This window comes from Tachysurus fulvidraco, chromosome 3 (genome assembly GCF_022655615.1).
Source record: "Tachysurus fulvidraco isolate hzauxx_2018 chromosome 3, HZAU_PFXX_2.0, whole genome shotgun sequence".
NCBI classification, from domain to species: domain Eukaryota; kingdom Metazoa; phylum Chordata; class Actinopteri; order Siluriformes; family Bagridae; genus Tachysurus; species Tachysurus fulvidraco.
Genome location: NC_062520.1, coordinates 30,921,739 through 30,948,387, shown reverse-complemented (window position 1 = coordinate 30,948,387; position 26,649 = coordinate 30,921,739). Strand labels below are relative to the sequence as shown.

The window sequence follows — 26,649 nt, the reverse complement described above, 5'->3', positions numbered from 1 at the left end:
GCGCTTGGTGCAGGTGGACCTGATAGCGGAGTTAAAGCGAAGACAGGTGTCCCCTCTGATGCGTGAGGGTGAGGACGGCACCATTGAGGACATCATCACAGGTCAGTGGTCAAAAGTCACCAGAGCTTTGATTTAGCATTCACATCTGATTTATTTATTTTTTATTATTCCTGCACCTGTCTGAATCTGTCCTTTTTTTCTGTTCTTTGTTCTTAAGATTCACTTGTTCTGCTTTCTCTGTCTCTTCACTCTACCGCTTAGCTTTGAAAGCCGTTCCTTTCACGGCTCGTTCGGGGAAACGCTCGTCTCGGCTGCTTTCTGACTCCAACTTCAATGACTTGAGTCCTCCATAGACTTCTTTCTCTGTTTCTTTCTTTATCTGGTAGTGATTTTACTTTTTTTTTTTTTTTTTTTGCTCTTTCACTGGGCAGTGTTTCAATTCTGCAGTGATTTTGTGCATCTCTCTCTCTCTCTCTCTGTGTCTCTCTGTGTGTGTGTGTGTGTGTGTGTGTGTGTGTGTGTGTGTGTGTGTGTGTGTGTGTGTGTGTGTACAGGTCTGAGAAGTCAGCCCTACATAAGAGCTGATGGAGCGAGACTCAGCTACAAATGGAAACCAGCACAGAAGCTACAAGTGTCTTCAGATATCTCTCTTTAACACACACACACACACACACACACACACATACAGCCATGCACAAAAAACACAGTCTTACCGCACCAACATGTACCAAGAGTTGTCGAATGCATTGCATTGCATTTATAATTCTGAATCTCGCATGAACAGGATTTTGCATTGTGATCATCGCACTTGGAAAGTTTGAATTTTGATCGTGACGAACATTAACGCTTCAAGATACTTTCACTAACATTTGCTTATAGTGGGGAATTGTTGCTTTATGTACATGTAACCTTATTAATCAATAAATGGCATCCAATTACATAGAGATGGGCTTCAGTGATTCGGATAATTAAGTTAATGTTGTTACGACAGTTTAACAATACATGGTAATAACAATGCAGCCGTGCGGTCTTTGTCATAACAACACGGTTATCATGTGGTGATTACACTGCAGCAAACACAAAATGATACCAATCATAACTGTAATATGCACAGAACACGAAGAGAAACTTCACCCTGACCCTGCAGCTGCAAATAAAAACGAATGAATCACTTAGTGCACTAGTGAATCACTTGTGAATCACAACGAATCACTTAGTGCATGTACGTCTTTAAAATAACAGCAATAACAAAAGCGAGAATATCTGTTTATTGCTCGACAATACACCAAAAAAAAAAAAACTTTAATGATTGACAGCTGTGTTGCTGTTCTGGAAGCCCCGCCCCCTTTTCATGAAATAGCGTGCATCAGTGTGCGTTTAAGTTGTTTATAATTTACTTAAACATTGTTTAATAAATAAATAAAACAAACTAAATTAATTAATTAATTCATAATCAAAACATTAATATGACGTGTGACCTAAACATTACACGATATCATAGATTTTATATTATTATTATTATAAATTAGACATTTATTAGACATATATCTACGCTTATTTACTGAATTAACAATTTATAATTTTGGATATATTTTGTATTTTTTTTACTAGATTTGGATGGACATGATTTACGTTGGTTTTTATTTATTATTTTTAATGTAAAAATGATTTATGGATTGATTGGCATGTGAGGTCAAAGGTCAAATGCTATATTGTATGACAACAGAACGTTATTCGAATGATAATAGAGAGTGCGGTTTGAGACGCACGGTTTCCTACTTTACAACTTTTCATTCCTCTTTGTTTTTGTAAAGCATTATGTAAATGTTTTTGTGAGACATTATGTAGATGTTTTTGTGAGACATTATGTAGATGTTTTTGAACGATGTATGGTGGAGTTGAGAGCGCTTGCACAATCCCAACGGTCTGCAGATGAAGATGTTAAAGTTTGTTAGATCAAACCAGGAAACCGTGAGTAAAACTGGGAATTACTCAAAGCTGGGTCGCTGCACTCATGCAAAGTTTTGACCGGTTTGAATCACTGAATTTAAAACAAGTTGTTCATTTGTATTTGCAGCAAAATAGAGACAGAATAATGGAACAATAAGTCAACCACAATGCGTGAGGGGCATATCGATAACTAGCTCCTGATGATCCAAATGATCATGAGTCACATATGAGTCAAATGACTCATGATCATTTGACACATGAATAACTCATATGATCATGAGTCAGTCACGAGTCAAATGATCATGAGTCAATTATGAGTCAATCATGAGTCAAATGATAAGGTGATTTAGTACGTAGTACTTTATTATGATTCTTCCCTCAAAAGTTCATGGAAGTCATTAAAGATGAAAAAAGGTTTGTATGTAGAGTTTGTGTTAAGACAAACAAGAATGTATTGCAAAGACATACTAAATTATGTCTGTTGCTTATATTGATAAACGCATCATACTGCATTCTGTACTGGACATATCAGTGCTTTGTGTACTTTGAAACACACACACACACACACACACACACACACACACAGAGTTCATTCACTGTAGCTTCAGAGACCTTCTCTTGTATGACAGGATCGAGTATTTGATGCCTTGAGTTGCTTTTCTGCTCACCACGGCAACAGCCCAGCAGTTTACCTCTGCCCTCCTCATCAACATGGCGTGTTCACTCACAGGAAACGTATGCATTGTGATTCCGCCACATGATGGCAGCACTGAGCATGAATGTAAAGATGCTACTAATAAAGTAGTGTGTGTGTGTATAGTTAAAGGTGTAACATTATGGACTGTGATTTACTTAATACTTCTAGAGTCTAAATAAATAAATAAAGAGATAAAGATTCAGACCGTAGTACAAGATTTGAACACTTTAATACTCACAAAAACACAACAGTAATATACAAAACCAACAGTCTCTGGTACGTAAGTAAGTTTCATAATTTCCCCCCCACAACCCCACAAGAGCAGCATTATAATTTCTCCATACAGCTGTTATTCATATCGGTTGGAAATATGCATTCAGTCTTTATTGTTCTAATCACAGTTTTGAACAATAGTTTTTGTTACGAGGTTTACAGACGACAGTAAAGCGTGTGAGCCAGATCGACCCCCCGACACGTACGTGATATGATACTATCTTTTAACAAAAAAATATGTTTTATGTGTTTTTTTTATACAGAATTTATTTCTATTTTACACTCAAAAACAGCGTACAGAGTTGCTTCTGCATGCAGACTTCAAGTACATGCAGTTTCGCCAACGTGGACTCACGAAAGCAAAATTCGCAAGAATTCACTCGAGCGAGTGGGTGGAAATCATCCTCCAAATGAAACGTGTCTCGATTGCTCTCGCTCGTTAGGAATCTTACGAATTTTGCATGAGCCTGGATTGTTTTCTCACTAACATCTTGTTATTAACGTTTAAAAAAAAACATACATACAAAGTCACTAAAGTAGTACACTGGAATAACACAGATTATGTACAGTTAAGGATTTTCTACACATTTTGTTTCACGCTCATTCGGAGACCCCTATGTGTGCTTTCCCAGCAGACAAGCAGATTGAAGAGCCAAGAGATCTGTGCTTCTGTAACATGCTTCACTGCCCAAGAATTAAAAGTGCGACATGTATAAAATAAGGTATTTTTGTTTAATGCCAGTGGCTGAATCAAACTGGCTCAGTGTCTGAGTCGAGAGTTTTGTAAAAATCCTCTTCAGCAGGATTAGCAGCAATGACTAAAGGTCCACTGCAGTTATACCATCATTTAGTAAGATATTTTACAAACTCTAAGACGCAGAACGATGTGTATTTCTCTTGCGTTTAAATGATTTAACGTAACTCCACTCCTAGATTAATATCAGGACTGTAGCAATGGCTGAACTCTATCGAAACTAACAGGACAAAAACAAATGAGTTGGTGACACTAATCTGAAAAAAGTAATGGCAACTCTAATGGGACAAAAACAACACCACGTGTTTAAATACGGCAACATTAAAAGATCAAACAGTAACAGGACCGCAGACCTAAATGGAGGAAAAACTATATAGACCATAAGTACAGCAATGCTACGGAGACAAAAAGTAATACGTCAGCAAAGCTAACAGGAAAAAGAGTGGCATTACAAATAGAAGGGAAAAACCAACACAGCTCTTTGACAATGGTAACCGTAAGAGGACAAAAACTATGGCAGAAGTCAAAAGTTTTGGAACGGGTGAAGGGGAGAAAACTACTGGTGTGGAAACAGTAACAGGTCAGCAAATCTATAATGGGATAAAAACAATACAGCCCTTAATTACAGCAACATCAGTGGGATAAAAATAAAAAAAACAAAAAGAAAAATAAATACTGCCCTTAAAAATGACAACACAAAAACGAATTTTAATGGAACAAAAGCCATATAATCGTGAAGTACAGCAACGATAATGGGACGTGAAATTTTGTCGACTACCAGGGTAAAGGAGTATCCAATAAAAACAACAGAAAAGGCAGGCGGAGCTTTCGTCGTGCGCCTTATAGTGTGTAAAATATGTGTAGAATCACGTCTAAAACAGCTCTGATTGTCTTTAACTGGTTTACAGATAAAACAACTAAATCCTGTGGGGGGGTTTAAAAAAAAAAATAATAATAATAATTTTTATTTTTATTCAAAACTGGAAACAGTTCCAATTAATAATTAATTAATATGTAAGATGTATCCGTTAAAAAAAAAGTTATGCTTACTGATATTAAAAAGATAAGTGTAATGACTATTAAAAAAAAGTGGGTTTTCTCACTATCACACGCAAATAACACGCATTTTGTGCATTTGATTATTATTTTAGAATAAACTCTTTCTCTTTCTCTCTGTCTATCTATATATAGATATACAACTCTAATCGAATATACAGTAGCATGTTAGCGTTCTGTCACACAGAATTAGCACACCTCGCTCGATTTAGCATTAGCTTAGCATTTTTTTTTCTTTTTTTTTTTCTCCCAGATTTCTCTGTGTACTCTTTCTTTCTGAAATACAAAAATACAAAAGATTCTAATCATACAAACACTATATAGGAGTATTTCCTAAACACAATTTTGGTAATAAATACATCTAAATTTCTCACAGTTATCACAGTTGGTTGCTAATTTCGTATATGCATTTTGTGGATAGTGAGGTCTCTTCGAAAGTGCTGTGTCATTTGTTAGGTTTAGAGGTGTTTATGGTGTGGTGAATTTTTTCTTTCTTTCTTTTTTAGTTGTGCACTGATGCTACAAGACTAAAGTAGACCAATAGAAGTCCAGTTAATAAATATTAATAAAATAACTACCTGGTGGTCGAGTATAACGTTATTGATGGTTTAAAGCACAACATCCGTGTCCCGGATCCAAAATGTAATTCGGGATTTATATTGGAAGCCTGAAAATTTTTTATTGTGATTACTGGATTGTGAATCGGTCAGAAAGTTGTTAAACCATTTTCTACAGCAGCAATTTTCAAGTCAATATTGACAGATTCCAGAATTTTGAAATTAAGCAATTTTTTCGAAATTACAAAGTTTTGCGATTTTCCGCAAGTCTTCTGCAAGACGTTTCATACGTTTGCAGTTTCAACAGTTCAAAAACATAAATAAAACTACTTGTTTAGTAGACATTTAACAAACTGGCTGAAAGGAGATTTTTATTTGACTTGTATGCTTCAGGAAAATCTTCAGGGCAGAGAAGGTTGTGCTTTCCGGTTTCTCTGTAACATGATAAACTGTTTGTTAAATTGTAGCTGTTCACTTGAGAGTTTATAGCTTTCTGTAGCATAAATGACTTGGTGTCGATGTTCCACAGTTACATCATAGAAAAGTACAAGCGTACAATGTTTATTCGTCCTTAAATATTTTAAAGGAAATCCATAAACTTCCAGGTGGTGACATTATTATTATTATTATTATTATTATTATTATTATTATTATTATTATTATTATTATAACATGTTTTTTTATTACTAGAGTACAGGAAGAGTCTAATCATTATTTTTTGAAGAAGTTAAAGGGGTGAGAGACTATTAGTGAAGGTTAGATATTTTATTAGTTATATTATGTTAGCTATAGACTTGCAGCTCCAGAGCAAAACTAAAGAAATCGAATGAAAAAAAAAACACAGCATTTTGTTAAATCTTTTTGCTTGTATGAAGTGTGAATTGATCCCGATACACAAATTTACATTTGCTCACTGCACACCTGCGTATGGGCTACAGATTAAATACCCCATGGTGCTGATGTTGATGTTATTTACCTGTACATACAGTGATACATTATTACATTTAATTACTCTAACTTACCCTAATGTATTATAACATGTTCAAGCCTGACGTTCAGTTTCCTACTCAGGGTCCGGTGCATGCGTCGTCCTCGCGGTTCACCTTCATGGTATAATCACCTTGGATAGGATCAGATCTCAGGGGAGGACAGAGCGAAGGACAGAGATTGGCTGAAATTAATGGCAACATGCCAGTAAGGAGAAAAAGAGGCTGTGATTGGCTAGAAAGGGAAACGGGAATTGACTTGCAAAAAGGGTTATGCCTCAGGAAACAAAAAGTGCAAATCTGTATATTAGATCTAGTAGGATAGGTTTGAAAAAAGTTTAAATTTATTTGAAAAAGAATAGGCCTTAATCAAAATTTTATTTCCTTTCTTCAGGGCATGAAGCACAGCATTCGGTTATGCCTGATGCATGCCAAATAATCATTTTTTTTAAAGCAATGACAGAATGCGAATTAGCCAGTGGAGAGAATCGCAAGCATGGAGCAAGCAAACAAGCAAGTAAGGAGAGGTGATTGAGGGTGGAAAGAAGAGAAGACACAAAACTGTTAATTGGATGGCTAAAATTGTAAAAAACAAAAAAAAAAAACAAAAAAAAACAACCTTATTAAAAAAACAAAAAACGGTCGCATACAAACAGTGTTGGAGGACTTCCTGCTGTACAGCTGGACACTGGTGAAAAGTTTGGACACGCACTTTTACTTTTACTGTTCACTTCACTATCAAAGTACAATATGGTGTGGAATTATGCTGTGACCCAAAAAAAAAGGAGCTGAATAAATAAAAATCTTTGGGATACTTTAATATGACATCAGTTTTACAAAATTTTCCACTTACCACAAAAACAGTGTTCGGATTCTACACTATTACACTGGTGGATGTGGTAGCCTAGTGGTTAAGGTGTTGGGCTACCAATCGGAAGGTTGTGAGTTCAATTCCTACATCCACCAAGCTGCCACTGCTGGGCCCCTGAGCAAGGCCCTTAACCCTCAATTGCGCAGTCGTTTAAAAATGAGATAAAAATGTAAGTCGCTCCGGAAAAGGGCATCTGCTAAATGCTGTAAATGTAAATGTTTCTAAAGATTTGCATTACAGCTTTGAGGCTAACGTGGCAGCAAACGTTCTACGAGTTTAACTGTAATGTTACTCACTTACACACACACACCTTGTTATTCAGTTTGGTTTTATTCAGTGACTAATAAAAGTATTTGTTATTTACACTGAAATAAACTATCTATTAAGCTGCAAGAGTAAGGACTGAGTAAGTAGAGGAATGAAAGTTTGGCCCCGCCTACTGCACCGGTCTTGGGGTTGAAAAGCAGTAAAATAGCTGACTGTTACCTCCTAGCCCTAATCAACCAATCGGCTTTCAGCAGGTAATTCACCAGTTAACATTGAACTGCAATGAAGAAGCATGATCATCTACAGTTTCTTTATTATCATATGGAAATTGTCCATGAAGCCCATAAAGATTTAAGCAGTCCAGCAATCAGCTATGGGACAATTTCAGGTCAGACGTCTAATACAGTATGTGTTCTCTGCATTAGCCAACGTTTGTAGCGACCGTCCTTTTACGTTAACGTGTTACAAGACATTCGTGTTGCTTGTAGTTTGTTTCTCGTGGCTCAGAAACAGTACTGCTCACAGAAAATGAAACCATTAAAACACGCTACTTTTGTTTAAAAGGGATTTAAGCTTGGATTTGCACACTACGTGTGTTACCTCATGCTAGCCCTGTGATTTTAGCCTGCCTCTGAGGAACTTCTCCCACAGCACCAAAACAAACGATGTCGGTTGAGCTACTAAAACATACATTCTCCAGAGATATTTTTCATGTCTGCATTGAGGTACATGTCTGCGATTAAAGCTACGTCCTCCTTGCAATTTTCGACTCTGGACATCGTTATTTAATTAATATGTTCTTCTACCAAAAAAGAGAAGACCTCTGCTAAGCAAAAAAACTTCAGCACAATCACTTGGCATAAATCATGAACACACACGCTGTATAAATTGTTCACAAAAGCTAAACATGGCCTGATGGCACCTTCAGATGCTAATCAATGACCCGAGGAGCAATCCATTTGACTTTGTATGAATAAAACATCTCTTCCACAGCCATGGTTGCATATAATTGATGCTTCTGCTTTCTTTAGCCAAAATGGCTCACAGACAGAGGACTAATTAGATTTATTACCAGGATTGCGACTGAGCTTCAGACTCGTATTAAGGCTGTTTTCTGTGAAGAGGCAGCAAATGCTAGCATGCCAAATTAGCCTGACCTCTGGCTGGGTACAAAGCAGAAACTGCCTGGCTTCAACCACATCTCTGACAGATGGTTGGCATCCGAGTCATGCTGTGGTTTCGTCCACGGTGTTCACACCACACAGTGCATGGTGACCATAACTGAATGGCTTGCTAAGGTTCAGTGAGTTTTTACAGTTCTTCAGACAGGCTGAATAAAGCTGTCTAAATCCAGAGTCTAATTCTGATTCTGAACGCTACATCTCTTGGTATCCCTGGCTCCAGCTCAAGGATCGCTTGTGGCTTTATCAGGTGAAAAAGAAGTGAATACTGTATATGAGCACTTTAGGGATACGGGTCCTCAAGCTTAGAAATTTCATTGACGCATCGATGAAGTATTCGGAGATGCAAACAATACTGGAAGGAAGAGTGAAAAAAAAATCATAGTCTATTGTATGTGAGTGGTGTTAGTCAGGTCTCGTGTGAAGCTAATTATCCAGAGAGACCTCAACCCTGCCCACTATATTTCTATCGGCTCACATGTTCAAGGCCCAAACCAATCTCAGCCCTGCCCACAAGGCTCAAACAAACCTGAGTTCCACTTTGGTCTATGCTCCAGTTCTGACTGGATGATTGACTTATACATGGACATCCTAATTGTCTCACCTCCTTTCCTACTGTATGATAAAGATTGTCCTGTGTTCATCCGAGGAACATCACTCGATGTTCACACACTCGGTAGTTTACACTTTACTTGACCTAATTCCACATCACCTAGTGGAGAATGTCTTCCCTTTTGAGTCTCCATACACTTTCTCTCTCATCTTCCACTGTCACTATTTCCTCCTTGGATCAGTTATGGAGGATTAACAAGCCTCATTGGACTGCTGTCTGTCAGCTAGCTAGATAAGGTTTTCATGGAGAGCTAATGGTCTCTAATGCACTCACTCTGTTTCCTTCAGTGCTTACTTGTCCTTTCCCAGCTCTCTCTCTCTCTCTCTCTCTCTCTCTCTCTCTCTCTCTCTCTACGGCTGATGCACTGTGACTTTGCAAAGCTGCCCTTGCAGATAAGAGTCACTCGAGAGTCTTTGGAGTGCTTCCCTTTTCTCTGCTTCATCTCTGAAGTGCTTTTTCTTTTCCTATTCACCATCTGCTTTCATCTTCTGCTTACTTTTTTTCCCAGAAACATTGGATTTATTCAGTTTTAAAACATTCGCTATGGTGCGTTTTAGACTTTGGGTTTGTTCTTTCATGTCTTACCTGTTTATGAGTGAAAATAAGGACAATACCGAGCCAGTAAAGACGGATCATGCAAACCTCCTGCGTTTGCCATTTTGCTAAAGTTTATAATCACTGATTAGTGTTATGTAACTACGGGCAAGCCAAGACCTGTGAGACAATATACTGTATATACCAAATACATTCAGGAAATGACATCAAACTTTTCTTTGACTGGTCCTTTAACCTTTTCCTGAAACCTTCTACGTATACGATTAGATATATTGTTGGACATCTAAACCACATTAAACACCAAATTTGTCTTGAGGTAAGGGAAAAGATAAAATGCTATAATAATACACCACATTTTTTTTCTTTCTTTTTTTTTTTTGGAGATCACAGCATAGTAGAAGGAGGTGTCTACAACTCATTAGACGTAGAAAACAGGAAGCCCTGCAGTGCAGTTTGTAATGATGTAAACTGATTAACAACCCTTGGTTAAGAGAGGGTAAAGTCCACCCATTGTGCTCAGTAGACCGCAGCTATACACGGGAGCGGGAAAAAGAAGGAGAAAATAAAAACTAAAAAGTGCGTGACGTGAGCAAAGTGACCCTTTTTTTTTTTTTATTACGAGGACTTGCTCTGCTGTGATACATTACAGGAAGTTTGTGTGAGCTTGAGGCATAACTTTGGAGCTGTACTGTTTAGTATGAAGATGGAGGAAGCAAAAAAATCCTGAAAGCTCTTAAATGGGGTCTGCTGAATGGTTGAACCCCCTGCAGAGAGGTAGACATCATGCCCATGGTCAAAAAAAAAAGTCTAGCTTCAGACTTGACAGGTGATCATTATTGTGCTTAGCGACTTGTGTGTCGACTTCAAACGTCCTTAAGCGCTAGCAAAAACAGACTAGCACTCAGCTAGCAAGTTTCATCAGTGTACGGTGCTAGCGTAGCGGGCATCAGGTTTTGTCGGAAGCACTAACGCCAGTAGCTGTTTAGAAGTGAAATACCTGCTGCTGGCCTTGCTGCTCGCGCTGCTTCCTGTTTTTCCGCTCCAGACTGCTCTGCTGCAGCTGTTTCAGACGAGACGACGACGTCTTACCCGTCCCTTGAGGAGTTCCTGCGTTCTGGAACAGGAGAAATAAAAAACGATTTATCACAAAGTCTTGGAAGACTAAAAGGAAAAACTAAGAAGTTTAAGATATATACTGTAAAGAGCAAGATAAGAAAGAAAAAGTTTGACATTTAGCACGTGTTTTTTTTTTTTTTTTTGTCTCTCTCTTTTTTTTTTTTAAAGACACGATTTCCACTTGCTTTGTTATGACACTTCTTAGCAGGGGACTTTGCCGTAACATATTACCCCACGCCATGAACAACGGAAAGCACACACTTTGTGTGTCACCGCCCACATGCGAAATGTCTAAACAGCGATAGTGACACTTGTAAATAACACCAGACAAACAAGAACGCAAGCAAAACACTCTCACACGAACCGCTCAGGCTGAAGCCAGAGGTTTAATTTCCGTAATGCTTATCTGAAGGTCGTTGCATGAGACACCGTATAAAATGTATGGCAAAATATTCTTTTATATAAAGTGTTCTTTCAATGTTGTCGTTCTGTTTGACTATAATAAGGAATAAATCATTTTATGGCTTCACAGAAATGATAATACAATCCTACACAAATTTTTCACGCAAGTAAACAGTTACTATAGAAAAGATAACGTTTTTAAAAACAAGCGATAACAATTAGTAACCGATAGTTTAAGGTGCTTTCCTTTCACTGATTGGAATCAACTGTGCTTCAGTAAAGACTGTAGAGATTTGATTTATTTACTTATTTTGAAGACTATAAATGTTACACATTATGTGGCCTAATGGTTAGAGTTTTGAGTTTGGCTCCTAACCCTAGGGTTGTGGGTTCGAGTCTCGGGCCGGCAATACCACGACCATGAAGTGCCCTTGAGTAAGGCATCGAACCCCCCAACTGCTCCCCGGCGCCGCAGCATACAGTAAATGGCTGTGAGAGAACGAATTGGGTCACCGTACTTAGCCGTATGTCTAAATTCAATTCAATTCGATTTGCAATGAACGATGAACAACAATAATATAGAAAGGAGAACATTTGTTGTCACAGCTACTGGATTTTCTGATGCAATTTTCCAGAGTGAGAGGAAAATAAAGAAGGAAAGAAAGGGGTATATAGAATTAGAGGACAAGTTCTTTACACCCATCATACACTGGCAACGTTTTGAGCCATTTTTACTGCAGTTTTTCAGACACTAATTCAAGAGAGGTTCAAATACACATTGACTGAGACACAAAGATTTTAACCCAGTTGAAAATTTATATGTATAAATGATGTCATAGTGTTCTGAAAAAAATAAATAAATAATCGAACTAGTAATAGCAGCAACACTGAATATATTCCAATTAAAGCACAAGATTTGTTAGATCTGTTCACACTGACACTAGAGACTCCTTACAGAAAGCATCACCATATTTATAGGTACATGTTTTTTCATCTGTTTTAATGATTATGTGGTGTATCTACCAGAGATGGGGGACTCGAGTCATATGACTTGACTTGAGTCAGACTTAAGTCGCAAAGTTGAGACTTGAGACTTGCTTGACAAATATTAAAAAAAGACTCGACTTGACATTCATGACTTACATTTACGGCATTTAGCAGACACCCTTATCCAGAGTGACTTACACTGAGCAACTGAGGGTTAAGGGCCTTGCTCAGGGGCCCAGCAGTGGCAGCTTGTTGGACCTGGGGTTTCCAACCCATGACCTTCCGATCAGTAGCCCAACACCTTAACCACTTGTGACTTCAACATGTGTGGCTTACTCCCACCTCTGGTATCTACTACACAAGCAATGGTTACTATAGAATACTATAGAATCTGAACTTTTTGAAAAGGAATTTATAAAGAATTGTCTCAAAGTTGCCAGTGCATTCAGTACATGATGAAGATCTACTGTAAGCAGAAGGAAAACCGGGAGGGTGAATTAACCGGTTACCTCTAACCACAAACTGCTGCATGTCCACTGACCCAAAGTCTGATCGCTGCTCTCGGGACTGGTGGAGTGTGGGAGCTTGATGGACTTGGCTGTGACGGGCCTTACCAGTGCTGGCTGGAAGATCTGTCGTGTTTGTGTGTGTGTGTGTGTGTGTGTGTGTGTGTGTGTGTGTGTGTGTGTGTGTGTGTGTGTGTGTGTGTGAGTAGGTGAGTGAGTGAGAGGAGAAATTGAGATATGACCATATTTGAGATTAAGCTCCTAATTGGCTGCTTTATTTAAATTTTTTGCATAAACACATTGCTCCACTGGTTAATCTTCACATTCTCAGTTGAGTCCACAAACACATAATGAGATGATAATTATAGAGTAATGCTTAAGGGGCCATGACGAAAACAATACCGCTGTGTGCTTGGAGCAGCAATGCATTAGCATTTGACTGAAATTCAGCATCACTGGAATAAGAAATAATTATATAAAAACATAAATCATATGAGAACAGGAGTTTTTCACAGCGCACTACCTCAACAAATAGCACAAATTTCTTCATACATATTCTACCTCAAGCTCTGCCATGATCTTCTCCTCCTCATCCTCATCGTCTTTCATCCCAGAAGCAGAAATAACTGGCGGCGTGGAGGAGGGTCGAGGCCCGTCAGAGGCCGAAGGTCGTCTGAGTTTAACAGGTTGTGTTTGAGACTGGACTAGTGAATCTGACTCCTCACAGTTATCGTTCTTTTCCGGTTTCTGTAGAAAGCAGACAGTGAAGGAGTGTCTGGAAGTAGCTGAATATTAGACTGAAGACTGAATTCAAATTCTAAAATGTCACTGAATGAAATTAAAATGTCATGTTACTGATTTATTAAGATCCCAAATAAATACATAGGTCTTAATTTGTATGTGAAATTGGGTAAATTCATTCATTCATTCATTTTCTACCGCTTATCCGAACTTCTCGGGTCACGGGGAGCCTGTGCCTATCTCAGGTGTCATCGGGCATCGAGGCAGGATACACCCTGGACGGAGTGCCAACCCATCACAGGGCACACACACACACTCTCATTCACTCACACACTACAGACAATTTTCCAGAGATGCCAATCAACCTACCATGCATGTCTTTGGACCGGGGGAGGAAACCGGAGTACCCGGAGGAAACCCCCGAGGCACGGGGAGAACATGCAAACTCCACACACACAAGGCGGAGGTGGGAATCGAACCCCCGACCCTGGAGGTGTGAGGCGAACGTGCTAACCACTAAGCCACCGTGCCCCTCTGGGTAAATTAAATAAATGTTAATTGCACACCACCGGTCACTTGGAAGAGTTGTGTGCCAAATGCTGTAAATGTAAATGTGTGAACAGTGTCACATGCAAATTAGACAGAGTATGCAATATGTAAATGAGTTTAGTTGAGTATCCCGACTATTCTATGTGAGTTTGGAGCTGTGCGACAGCAAAGCCCGGCATCCCCTGTTCAAAACCATTTAAAGCACCTTAAGGGTTAAAAAAAAAACAATCCATTCCTTATTTCTTACATTAACACCCTTGTTAACAATGATGACCTCTCCGCTGCTGTTGGTCGTGAGCCTGTGCCCCGATGGGAAGCTGCGGCGTGGTGGTGGAGGTGGTGGAGACTTGGACGGCTTCTCTGTTCTATACCTCGGAACAGTCAACTCCCCTACGGTCATTCAGTACATACGACGCAAAGACATGCACACAAAGTAGACTGGTCTTCAAAATGCAAATGTTATAACAATTCAAAGCAAAGAGCAAGTAAGATGTATGGCGAAGAAGTTTTCTGGCATACATTTTCTGACCTGGACGACACACTACATGACCAAACACACAGCTGAGAACGGATTACGGAAACATTGGAGGTAACATTCTATTATCCAATTTACCAGTTTAGGTTAAGTCACTATATATGATTCATACTTTGAAAAGGGTTGCCAATTTACCAGGTTGTCATATTCATTGTTGCATTATTTAAAGGATTATGGGTTCTTTTGCCAAGAAAACAGAGGTCAGGGTCTCTAGCTTGATGACCGTAAAAACTCTTGAGGCAAATGTCCTTTATATTTTACCATGTAAATCCTTCAACTGTCAAATTATACTGTCTCAAGCCCTATTCGGTCAGGGTTAGTTTTACGTGGGGACGTGGGGGAAAAGTAATTATTACCAGAGCTTCTCTGTGATTTTTGTCCCGTCCGAATGTGCCATCTCGGTAATCATTACGGACGTTGTCAGTAAAGATTACGGCGACTTTTACCTTCTGTAAAAAAGCTCCGGAAAAATTACCTCAGATAATACTAATCCCGTCCGAATAGCTGCACAGTACCCGCTGTAAATATGTACAGTAAAATTCCGTCATTTCCTGTTTTTGGCGCATTTTACAAGCATGGAGGCGCTTGAAACAGGAAGCAACGTCATACGCACATGACCACAAGGAGGTTACTGTGGAGCGTAAAGCGAGTTACCCCTCCCACTTCTGCTAGTTTTACTGAGATGTCTTGTCCCGTGCGAATTGGCCAATTAATATTACAGACGTCCTGAGGTAAAACTGCATTACTCCACCTCCCCACGTAAAACTAATCCCGTCTGAATAGGGCTTTAGAGGTAAGTGGTAGCTCGGTGGTTAAGGCGTTTGCCTACTGATCATAAGATATCGTTCAAACCGAGTTCAAACCCCAGGACTACCGAGATGCCCCTGAGCAAGGCCACTAACCCAATTGCTCAGTTGTGTTTGTCTGGATAAAGGAAAATACCAAAAATGTAAGTTAGTCCAAGATTGGGGTAATTAGAATTACTATGAAATTATTTTACCTGATTCTCTTCTTTGAATGCCATCCTTGCCAGCTGGTTTAGGTGGCGGCTTTCCCGGTTGGTGTTCAGGTGTACAGCTGGGTGTGGAGGATGGTGAGGCAGGCTTGGGTAAAGAAGAGAGCTGTGGTTTTGGGGGAACAGCAGGTTTGGAGATCTGCTTGGCAGCAAAATCCAGATCTGGAATGGCCTTCATCAGCTCTGCTTGTGTCTCCTCCAGGAGACGATTTATGTCCTGGGCACTAAACTGGGTTAAACTTGCCCGCTTTTCTTCCCAATCACGCTCTGCTGCCTGGAAACACATGCACATAAATAATATCATTGTATGTAGATTTAATGTGGGTTATGAGGCCAACTATGTCATGTCATCCCCACAGCAAGTCTTAGCTCTATCATTTCAGCTGGCTCCTTAACTTCTTGATTCATGATCTAATCAAGAAGAGTAAGCCCAACTACCCTGTGGAGTAACATCATTTCCGGTGCCCATACCCATGACCTTATTCTTTCAGTCATTACCCACAGCTGGTGAACACAGACGAGGATATTGAATGAAATACTCTGGTAATCTTAACCCAAAAACGAAGCTACTGCTCCATCACTACAGACCATTACAATGACACTGGCCCAGTCGGTCTGCCAGTATCTCAGGTGGAGTCTTTACCCATCATTTGTGAATAGGATTTCTAAGATATATAAATCCTTTATCATCCTAATCAGCCTGTGTCTGTGTCATTGGTCTACTTCATTGGTCCAATATTGGACACCTCTGCTACTCACCTTGAAATTCTGGCAATGTAAACCAGAAATAGTGGTGGCATCAAGACAGATTCTAGTAAGGCTCTGATCCCTGACACCTCTTTGACCTTCCTATTACATAATCTGGAAGGCTGTACATCCGAGTCACACCCCTCTGTTTTCAATTATAGCATGACCTCAGTAACACTAAGGAGCCACTCTCAGGCACCTGTCCTACCTGTCATACTGTGAATTGCAAAAAAACTTTCACAAACATGATGCAGGCAATGGTACTAAACATCTTAACTGTGGTGGTATCACTGTTACACCAGAGTTCTCACAGATCAGTCCCAGGAAACGGTTTCGACTTGGTTAAGTCTTTGAGCACCACACCTAGGCATGACTCTGAGGAGAAGTCTCTGTAAACTCAATCCAGACAAGGTTCAATAATGCTTTAAGACCTTCCTTTGGGTTCAATTTTCCCCGACAATTTCCTTGGATTCAACAAGGTGGACCTACTGGGAATATTAAACCCCAGGGAACTTTAGTGTAATGTTACCTGGGGGTTTAGTACATCTATCGAATCTTTTCCACTTTCTTGACTTTGCATACACTTAAGATCTGTTTTAATTCTAATCTCAGGTGCTAGCTCAGTCATGAGAGCAAACAATTGCAGAGCAAGCACTGACACCACAACAATAAAGCAATACCAGAAATCTGTGTTACCAGACGGACTTCCACGGACACCCCTTTGTCCGTTTCTCTCCGTGTAGGCAGATCCTCAATGCCACGGCTCTTAAGTGTTCCCGCTGAGGTGCCATCCTGCTCGGGTATGCTGCTGTCCACAACTCCTGTGCTAGCCAGCCAGTTCCCAAGAGTGGTAGTGCCTGCTAAACCTGTAGCACCACTCATACTCGAGCCCAGACTGGTGCCAAGAGCACTAGACAGACTGGCACCAGAACCTGGAAAGAAAGCTGAGTCAATTTACAGGATTGCATAAAGAGTTTACATTGATGTATGTCTGAAGAAACCCTGGGCAAAAATTGCAGTAGCACATCACATTTTAGTGGGGTTCTTCAGGACCAGGCTTGAAAAGCTGTGACCTAACCAATTATATAAATGAAATATAGTACCTATGTTAGCAGAGTTTGTCGTCAAGGAGCCTGACAGACCACTAGAGCTTGTTAAATTGCCTGTGAAGTCAGGAAGACTGGTCAGAGAAGGGCTGGTTAGAATGTCCAGATCACAGCTCTTTGTGAAATCTATATCGCTGCAGCTGCTGAAGTCTTCTGGAGTCTTCCATAAGCCTTCGGATACCTGCCTGTGTGCACACATAGAAACTTGGTTGTTTTCAACATTTGCACTAGATTTGTTGTATATATTTGTGTGAGTGTCCACCATGTTCTGCAGTGTCCTGCATGTGTGTCTTACCCTCTTTTAATATAAAATGTCTGGATATGTGTGCCTATTTTCCCTTAGCCATGTGGGCATTACCTCCTGAGCAATGTGAGTGTATCTGTCATGTTTCTGCAGCGTTTCAGTAAAGCATCGAGCCTCAGCGGTTCCTCCTTCAGAAACTTCACTGCCTCGACCTCGACTCGCAGCACCACGCGCATTTTACTTTGCAGCGTCGGGAATTGATCTGGACAGATTCATACACCCACACGTGAATAAATATAAAGAGAACTATATTTTAAGTCTGTCTGGGTTATGACTCTGAGCATAATGCTGATGTGTGAATGGCTAGTATTTGTGTTGTGTTGTGTCCACACACTCACTCTTAAGTTTGGTCAGTGTCTCTCCGAGCTTCTCGAGCTCTTGAGTTTTCTGTTCCACTTCCTGTTCTGTTACCAAGCGATGGTTTAACCCTGCCCCTGTCTTCATTTCCTCCACTGAACGTTCCAGGTCACTGGAAGCACAATGCACACATGCATGATAATTAACACAATTCAATGTATTGAAGGCAGCTACAGCTTGCTTTAGGTAGCTAACACTAGTACTTGTGTATAGTAAAAATGTTTACACAAATATATTGTTCAATTAAAACCAAATTTAAAACTAATTAAAACCAGACTAGCAAAGAATTCCCTAGATATGTTATGCAATAGCCATTTCCTTAGAACAAATAGCCTTGCACTCCATCCAGGGTGTATCCTGCCTTGATGCCCAATGACGCCTGAGATAGGCACAGGCTCCCCGTGACCTGAGAAGTTTGGCTAAGCGGTAGAAAATGAATGAATGAATGAAATAGCCTTGCCTATTATTAAACTTGTTTGTCACCCATATGAGGATGAGGTCCCCCTTGAGTCCGGTTCCTCTCAAGGTTTCTTCCTTTACCAATTTAAGGGAGTTTTTCCTTGCCACTGCTGCCTGAGTCACCTCAGACTTGCTCATAGGGTGATAAATACATACACATTGTGAAATATATATCTAATAATAATCTTGAATTTGTTATTCTGTTAATTCTTTTTCTTTTATTATTCGTTATTTCCTTTATCATTCCTTATGTTTACCTTCTGCTCTATGTTTATGTTCTGTAAAGCTGCTTTGAGACAATGTCTAGTGTAAAAAGCGCTATACAAATAAACTTGAATTGAATTGAATTAAACTAGCGAGCATTAGACTGTTATGCAGTGAAATTACAGTTAAAGGTTATGGATATCACCTGATCAACATTGAAACTTACTGACCAGACATGTACTCGATTTCAAACAACTCTAAGGACTCATAATGAAAGTAGTGATACGGTGATGGGAAATACTGGGAACATGCAGGTGTGTTTGTATGCGTTAGCTCACTGTAGCTGCTGTATAATCAGTTCCTCTTCATTGAGATAGCGCAGCCTCTCTTCCTCCACTAGGAGGCGCTGGCGTTGCAGAGGATCTTCTTGCATCCGAGATGCTTCGATCAGGCAGAGACCCAAATCGGCCTCTGCTTGCCTCAGCAAAGTGTGCACAGAGTCCTGATTCTGCACCTGAAAAGAATGCAAAACAATATGAATATGAAGCAATATGAATTGACTATTATTAAAGATCATTGTAGATTCCAACAAACAGCACACCTGTATTTTGCGTAACTGTGAAAGCTGCTTGCGTAGTTCCAGAGTACTCCGTTGCAAGTCACTAAGATGCAGCTGCATTTGGGAACGAGACATCGTAATCGGTTGAGACATGCCAGTGGGCGGCGGTGGCATCAGGGCCAGAGGAGCCGAGGGAGTCGTGGCTGTCGGGGAGAAGAATCAAGGTCAGGATACGGCAAGGGTGAAGGAAAGCAACTCCAATTTGGTTGCCTGGAAACCTGACTGACTAGGCTTTTTGGGGAAAAAGGTAGCTGATGTAAATTAGATTGAAAGGTTGAAAGACACATTCGGTCTTGCGTCCGAAGTATAAGTGTAGCTCAAATATCACACATGCTTTGACTACACTTTAGGCAACATATACATATAGCAGTAAATATGAAGTTTTGTTTTGTTTTTAAATACAATACCATCATATTACAAATTGGCATAAAAATAAAGGCATAAAGAATAAAAATTCTTTCACACCACTCAAATCAAGGATAAAGATGAACTGTATCCAAGGCTTGCTTCATAACAACACCTCTACAGGGTCCGGACATGCAACACACATCTACGATCTCCTCAAGTAATGTAAAACACACACGGCTTGCATCCAATCCAAGCAACGCCCAGGTCATCAGCGCTATTGCTCTCTTTGGATGAAAGGGAACAGAACATGCCGCTGATGAAACCATTGTTCTAGGGTTCATTCCAGTGGTCAGGGGTTGCAGCACAAACATTCCAGGATTGTTTGGGTTGAACACGTTTACGTTCACACATATTATAACAGGGTCTTCCAATCTCCAGACTCCATTCCGTAATTATCTACAACGGTACCAGATATCTCAGTCCGTTTTTCATTTGATCAGTTATGAAAAAACAAATGCAAATGTACTTCGTTTACGATCCTCATTTAAAGTCAAAAATATCTTGAACACAATAGGAGCTCTGATGGTTGCTCTTACTGCAGGGCAAATCACAGTTTTATATGAAGGTATTCAGTCTAAAATGGCATCTATGGTGACGACTTCGCAGTTTCTCGTGTAACGCAACAAGCCGAGACTTATTCTCTTCGAGAGAAAGATTGGTAGTAAAAGTTTATGGCCGAACAAGAACCGACTCATTTTGCTGACACTAAACGTAACTATAAATGCAATACTATATATAAAAAAAAAAAAGATCGACTTCACGTTTGTATGGTCAAGTCAGGCTGACTCATAACAAGGGTGGAAATATCTCTAATTATTTTTGCAGTTTGTCTCTAGTCTCAAGTTGCCTGCTACACTTTGCATTTTACGTTATTACAGCAATTTCTGAAGTTTGTTGTTCTTTATGATTCAGAAAAACTGGTACTGTCCATACAAAGTAGTCAATAAGGCGTTAGACTACTGATTACAAGATTGTAAATTCGAAACCTAGGACTACCAATCTGTAGCTACTAGGCATTTGAGCAAGGGCCTTACCCTCGAAATGAGCTAAATATAAGTCACTTTGGATAAGTGAGGCCGCCAAATGACATAAAGATAAATGTCTTGAGCCATTTATCTGACTATATTAGCATTACATTCTATTATAGTTAATGGTGCTTGCAAAGCAACATTCTTGTTATCTCGCATACGGATTATTATTCTTCCGGACAAAATCTTGGCGCGTACAGTAACTTGTCCCGCAGCTTTTGTCCTAGACCCATGAATGAGGTGTGCTATGCAATGCAATGAATGAGGTGTGCTATGCTATGCAATGACCCGGCTCATTGAGGAGAGGTGTGCTATGACTTTTACAGTATAAGCGATCCAACCACGATGTTCGCACAGTGGACGAAAAAGCAGCCAAAAAAGTCCCATAGACTTGAATGGGAAATTCTTAAAATTTCAACCTAGCAACCCGAGTGCCGAGATTTGCCGCATGCAAACACCATTCACATTTTCTTCAGGAAATGTACATTCTAGTTTTGTATATTGTTTTGTCATAACTGATGAAATAAAGAGAGTTTTTCAGTGGTGGGTTCGACAGACTTTAGACAAACAGAAGTCGACAACACCTTCAGTGGAGTGGACTGAAGAAACAGACAAACACAGAAATACCTTTTCCTTTAATAGACCTGCCAGCTGAAACACAAAATTCAAAATGAAATCAGCTTGGGTCCTTGTCCTAATGAATGTAGAGTAGGTGATGTCCGGGCTGGTTTATGCCACGTTTGGAACGGGATTAAAGACCGCCTTCGGATTTAAGCGAGGCAAGTTGGGTGTAGCTGAACAGAAAAGTGATTTGGAATAGCCTTTAAATTTGTCTGGTGTCTCTAAACTCAAATGACTTGAAAATTGACCCTTTTATTATCGGGTCAGTAAGGAATAAGTTGCATAAATTAAGACATGCAAAGTGAATCTTGTTCACTTGATTCTATATGATTACAGACCTCGTGCTTTTTAAACAAGCAGAAGCATGTACAGTAGTTTGTAGCGCATTATCAATTCTATACAAATGATTTAACCCATCGTTGACTGCTTTCCTGCTACAGACTTATTTGCTTCCTTAAATATCATATATTTACCCGTATGAAGTTACTTACTTTCAGGTGCTGAGCAGTCGCTTGCTGTTTCTGCCTTGTCGCTGAAGAAAAGAAAATGTTAGTCACACACCTTCTGCTATTAATATCCATTCATATCCAGTCTCTTTATTGCAGTCTTCAGATGTCCTATATCATATATTATAAAAAACTAGTACATTTGAATCAATTTCTTCGCCATGATTCATAAAAATGAATACACACTTTGTCAATTTAAACTAAAGTCACTGCAGGTCTATGCCTATGGTTTAGCAATATAGAAGATTATATCTTCTATAAATAGCTTGCGTAAGAAAATATCTTACGGACTGTCGGGGGCACGGGTAAGGACACTCTGGACCAGACCGGTCAAACTGGCTATCTGCTTCTCCATGGCCTCCATTCGCTCCCTAAAACTCACAAATACTTTACTCAGTTTGTATATATGAATAATTATCCCTTACTGTCTACTAAGTAATATCATTAAAATGTACTGTATGTCTTCATATTGTAGAATAGTTCTGTTGAAAAAAAAAGCTCCTAATAAATATAAAAAAGTAACAATAATGAAGGAATATTAAAAGCCATTACCAAGCTCAGAGTAGCTGGTTAACACCATTTCTTTCCTAAATTAGTCATTTTGACAAAATGATTCAAACTTGCCTCGTGTCGGTTTCATATCCTGCCAGTGCCACTCCCTCCCCACCTGCTCCACCCATCACACACATCTGGTCTAGCAGAGGGCCCCCGACTCGTGCTTTATGACCCTCAACGTACACCGCCCCATCTTTTCGAAAGCCTTGCCTTCCCGGTGATCCCCGACCCGAGTGACCCCTGTACGGCTCCAGCTTCTGTGGTGATGCAGGTGGTAAAGTTCGGAAGCCCATCGGGCCATAAGGCTCTCCATAAAGTGGCCCTCCAGGTCTGTAGAGGGCAGCGTCTAGTTCGCAATGCAGAGCAGCTGCTGAATAAGGACTCAGGGACCGCAGCGAACCACGTCGGAAAGCAAGTGACTGGGCTGAAGCCACACCATGGACGAGTGCATACGGATCGGCATACGCCGCCTCGTTCTTTAGGAGCACCACGCTCTTTGATGGTGATGCTGGTGCCTCCTCGTCCGGTCTGACGTCACGTCGCTCCAGGATGGCACTGGGGGAGGGGCAGAAGGCAGGATGGTTGGGGTTCTGGTGCTGGTAAGGGTGGGGCTGAGGGGAAGGGGGTGGACCAGCGTACGACGAAGGCCGAACAGATGCATAAGCAAGGCGGGAGTGTGGGCGGGACGGGGAAGCCGACGGAGAGGACGATGAAGGGTTCAAGCGGCGAGTGGGAGAAGATTCACGCGATGTGTACGCTAGCTCCCTCTGGTGCATGGAGGCGGCAGAGGCAAGAAAAGGGCACAAATAAATTTATACATAAATCCACAGGTATATAATATACTCTTATAATATAATGTACTCTTGTACTCTGATTTCTTGCGTCTCCTCAGGAGTCTTGTAAACAAATTGAAAACAAGTGGGCAGGGCTGTGATGTCATTTATACTTGTTGATAATTATATACTTGTAATATTAATTATTTTGTCTGTTTTAAAGAAATGAATAGTTTTATAAACATTTTAAATTAGTTCTCTAAAAGACCTTTTTTAGTGAAGAAAGTTTGTTTTAACTGATCACAGAAGCATCAACAAAACAATGTATCTACAGAAATGTATTAGTTTGGTAATAGAAACAAATGCATGTCATAAGACAATTTTTGGATTGCATAATTTTAATTTCATTTTAAATTCATAATTTTAATATAAATTTTTAGTAAAATGGAATTAGGTTTTTTTTTTGTGTAAGCACAAAAAAATTCAGAATAATTAAATATTTCCCACATTTAAATAAATTTAACTAGTACTTGAATGTGAACGAAACTGAATTGCTTGTCATTGCTTTTTCCCCATTGTTTGTTTTTAAAATAAATGTAGTTTTTTTATGTGTACTGGATTCTGTGTGAACAGTTGATTCAGATATTTTTCAGTTCTATATGTGAATTTAGCCTCCAGGATGTTCTTCAATAATATAACGTGTTTTCAGTCTTATGGAAGCTCACCCTCAGGTCTCCGTTAGTGACGTGGCCATGATGCGCGTGGTGGTGAGTGGTGAACGCGCCATCTCGGCAGTAGATCTTCAGGACGCAGCGGTCGTGGATCCGGCGAGGGTCATCCAGCTCGTAGAAGACGTTGCGCGCCTCGTCCTTGATGAGGATGGCGGTAGCGGGCGAGCGGAGTGCACTCATGTTCAGCTGCTGAGGGAAGACGTGCACAATCAGTGCATGCAGTGTCTCCATGCTGCTCAGCTCGTGGCTGAGGTGAACACGCCGTGTCTCATCGCCAAACTGCAGGAACAAAACGCCTGAGGAGGGATGGATAGATAGAGAAAGCGAGGAATAGGTAAGGAGTAAGATTTAGAACGGAGAGGGAGGGGAAAAGTCAACCAGTCGATTAGCACCATTTTGTGAGCGCCTTTGAATTTGTGCAGCGCATCATATTTGACTTCAGGGCAATTCTTATGGGAGAGCTTCAAGCTTTCTGCAGGGAGACAAAAATTGCAGTTTAACAAAAATGCAAATCTCACTTCTTAGCGCACCTCCCCTCCGAGACCTACAGCAACGCTGAAATGGGGCTCCGGTGCTGACTGGGTATGAGAATATTTTGTGTCTTTACAGCTTTGGAAGTCAAAAGTTCTGAAATGTGATGCAGTAATAAATGCACTCAACAAGGCAGTCTCCTTTAAAATACTCCACCGGAACTCATGTAGGCGAAGCTCATTTGTTGTTGGATGATGTTTGGAAAATGTGGCATGGTGTTGCAAGTCGTTGCAGCCATTTTTTTCATACAGTATCCATCGTTTGAAGGGTCTCTCTCATCACTTCACTGTGAACCGCTAAATCATTTGTATGTAGTCCCCCTTCAAAATGCCCTATGTAGGATTCATCACATCGGAAAGGACCCTAGTGGATGTCTGTATGTTCTGTGAGTGTATACAAGTAGGTGTGGGCGGAGTTGTACCTGGTGGGCGGAACTTGTTCTGGCTGGGAGAGCGGGCAAGCGGCAGGCTCTGTCGGAGGCGGTTGGAGCGGCTGAAGCCAAGAGCAAGATCAGCGTCGCCCATGGTCTCTAGATTCTCTGCCGAGGCGTATAACGACCGGCCTCCTCCCTGATCAGCAAGAGACTGATGACCTCCACTGCTGGCACGCGGAGTCCTCGCCTACACAGAAGAACAGAAACGTCATGAAACCCCATTTACTACAGTATACATCACATACCATATTCTCTTGATTAAAACAAAAAAAAAAAACGTAGATCATCTGGCAGATTTTTTTTAATCAGTCTTATTAACTGAATTTCCTAAAGTAACATTTACACAGTGCTGTTTGGTTTAAATAGCCCACTTGCAATTCTATTATTGAACAGGAAACATTAAGAGAGTGAAGTTGTGCCCTGGCTCTTACAAACTGGTGAAGTAAAATGGCTTCTCGGTAGTGCACAGTACTTTAATTAGCTGCACTGTAGTAACAGATGTGCACAACTCAACAATGATGCCTTATGGGAAGGTGGCAGACCATCAAGAAATAACTTGGTGTGTGTGCGCGTGTGCAAGCGTTGCGCTTTGACACTGTTGGTGAGTGATGAAGAACTAATGAGGATAAAACGTACAAAGGCTTTCTCACACATTTTATAAAACACACACACACACACACACACACACACACACACACACTGTCTAACCAACTTTAGAGTCTGTTTTATTTTTTTTTATGCGTAGGACTAAGATGGTCTGAATTCTACCGTAGCACCGCCACCCCCACCCCCACACACAAACACACCCACAAAGAAGTTAAAGTAGGACAACAGAGTTAAATAAAGAACCAATTAATTGACCTCATGATGTAATGATCAACACACCAATAATGATGAGAGACAATACCTACTAATGCTGATGCAGTGTGTTTGTGGATCAGTAGCGCAGCCAGGATGTCATTTACTGTATATGGGTCTGGTTATGAAGCTTCAGGCTGCATTACATCTCAAAGACATACTGTTTTTACAACTCCAGGTTAAGATGATGTTAAATATGACCATGCAAATGTAAAACTACATAAATTACATCACGGTCTGGAACCCAGACAGCTTTACAAAACATCTTGGCATGTCACCAATTCCGAATTCAACTCCTGCTCTCTGGATGCGATCTGTTTTAGTGTGCATTAATAAATGATTACACCAAGTTATTACAGTTAAATGGTGTTTAAATGAAGAGATGACACTAGTGTTATCCAAATGCATAATGCAATACACATTTTAGTGTGCTTTAATGAACCACTGAATGGTGGCAGGAAAGCACAAAGCCCCACCACCACCACCCCATGTGTGTGTGTGTGTGTGTGAGAGAGAGAGAGAGAGAGAGAGAGAGAGAGAGAGAGAGAGAGAGAGAGAGAGAGAGAGAGAGAGAGAGAGAGAGAGATTATGACTGCTGGTGTTTATTGTAAGTGTTTGTTGCCTTTTTGTTCCCCTTTATCATGTGTAATGTTGCTCCCATATATAATACAGTTCGGCACAAGCCCAGACATTTTTAGGGTCATGATTGAGGACAATGTCCCCTCCAGAGTCAAGCTTTTCCCGTGTTGAGGTTTTGTTCAAAACGGCCATCGAAAATACCCTCGCTAATATGTTTTT

General features: G+C 40.3%; 2 protein-coding genes across 16 annotated transcripts in view; one reads left to right on the top strand and one right to left on the bottom strand.

Moving 5' to 3' along the window:
* The window catches only part of fmnl1b (formin-like 1b), a 20,461-nt gene extending 19,517 nt beyond the window's left edge, over positions 1-944 (top strand). For 5 of the 6 annotated variants that reach the window (XM_047811286.1, XM_047811285.1, XM_047811284.1 and 2 more), the window contains 2 exons: positions 1-101; positions 555-944. The exon at positions 1-101 is cut by the window's left edge and continues 14 nt beyond it. In XM_047811286.1, coding sequence (XP_047667242.1) covers positions 1-101; positions 555-655 — 202 coding nt within the window. In that variant the 3' untranslated portion in view covers positions 656-944. Of the gene's footprint in view, positions 102-261; positions 383-554 lie in introns of all 6 variants that reach the window. The other variant, XM_047811283.1, reaches the window with a different exon arrangement.
* Positions 945-2,699: 1,755 nt separating this feature from the next.
* zgc:114120 (uncharacterized protein LOC619267 homolog) overlaps positions 2,700-26,649 on the bottom strand; it is a 49,498-nt gene continuing 25,548 nt past the window's right edge. For 5 of the 10 annotated variants that reach the window (XM_047811273.1, XM_047811279.1, XM_047811280.1 and 2 more), the window contains 18 exons: positions 24,982-25,180; positions 24,024-24,325; positions 22,595-23,292; positions 22,258-22,341; positions 21,956-21,996; positions 21,471-21,494; positions 19,390-19,550; positions 19,127-19,302; positions 18,107-18,237; positions 17,823-17,970; positions 17,462-17,649; positions 17,055-17,290; positions 15,597-15,885; positions 14,309-14,451; positions 13,333-13,518; positions 12,775-12,897; positions 10,758-10,874; positions 2,700-6,458 (listed from right to left, as the gene is read on the bottom strand). In XM_047811273.1, the coding sequence (XP_047667229.1) occupies positions 6,426-6,458; positions 10,758-10,874; positions 12,775-12,897; positions 13,333-13,518; positions 14,309-14,451; positions 15,597-15,885; positions 17,055-17,290; positions 17,462-17,649; positions 17,823-17,970; positions 18,107-18,237; positions 19,127-19,302; positions 19,390-19,550; positions 21,471-21,494; positions 21,956-21,996; positions 22,258-22,341; positions 22,595-23,292; positions 24,024-24,325; positions 24,982-25,180 (3,279 nt within the window). In that variant the 3' untranslated portion in view covers positions 2,700-6,425. Of the gene's footprint in view, positions 6,695-10,757; positions 10,875-12,774; positions 12,898-13,332; positions 13,519-14,308; positions 14,452-15,596; positions 15,886-17,054; positions 17,291-17,461; positions 17,650-17,822; positions 17,971-18,106; positions 18,238-19,126; positions 19,303-19,389; positions 19,551-21,470; positions 21,495-21,955; positions 21,997-22,257; positions 22,342-22,594; positions 23,293-24,023; positions 24,326-24,981; positions 25,181-26,649 lie in introns of all 10 variants that reach the window. The other 5 variants (XR_007140137.1, XM_027171616.2, XM_047811274.1 and 2 more) reach the window with 5 other exon arrangements.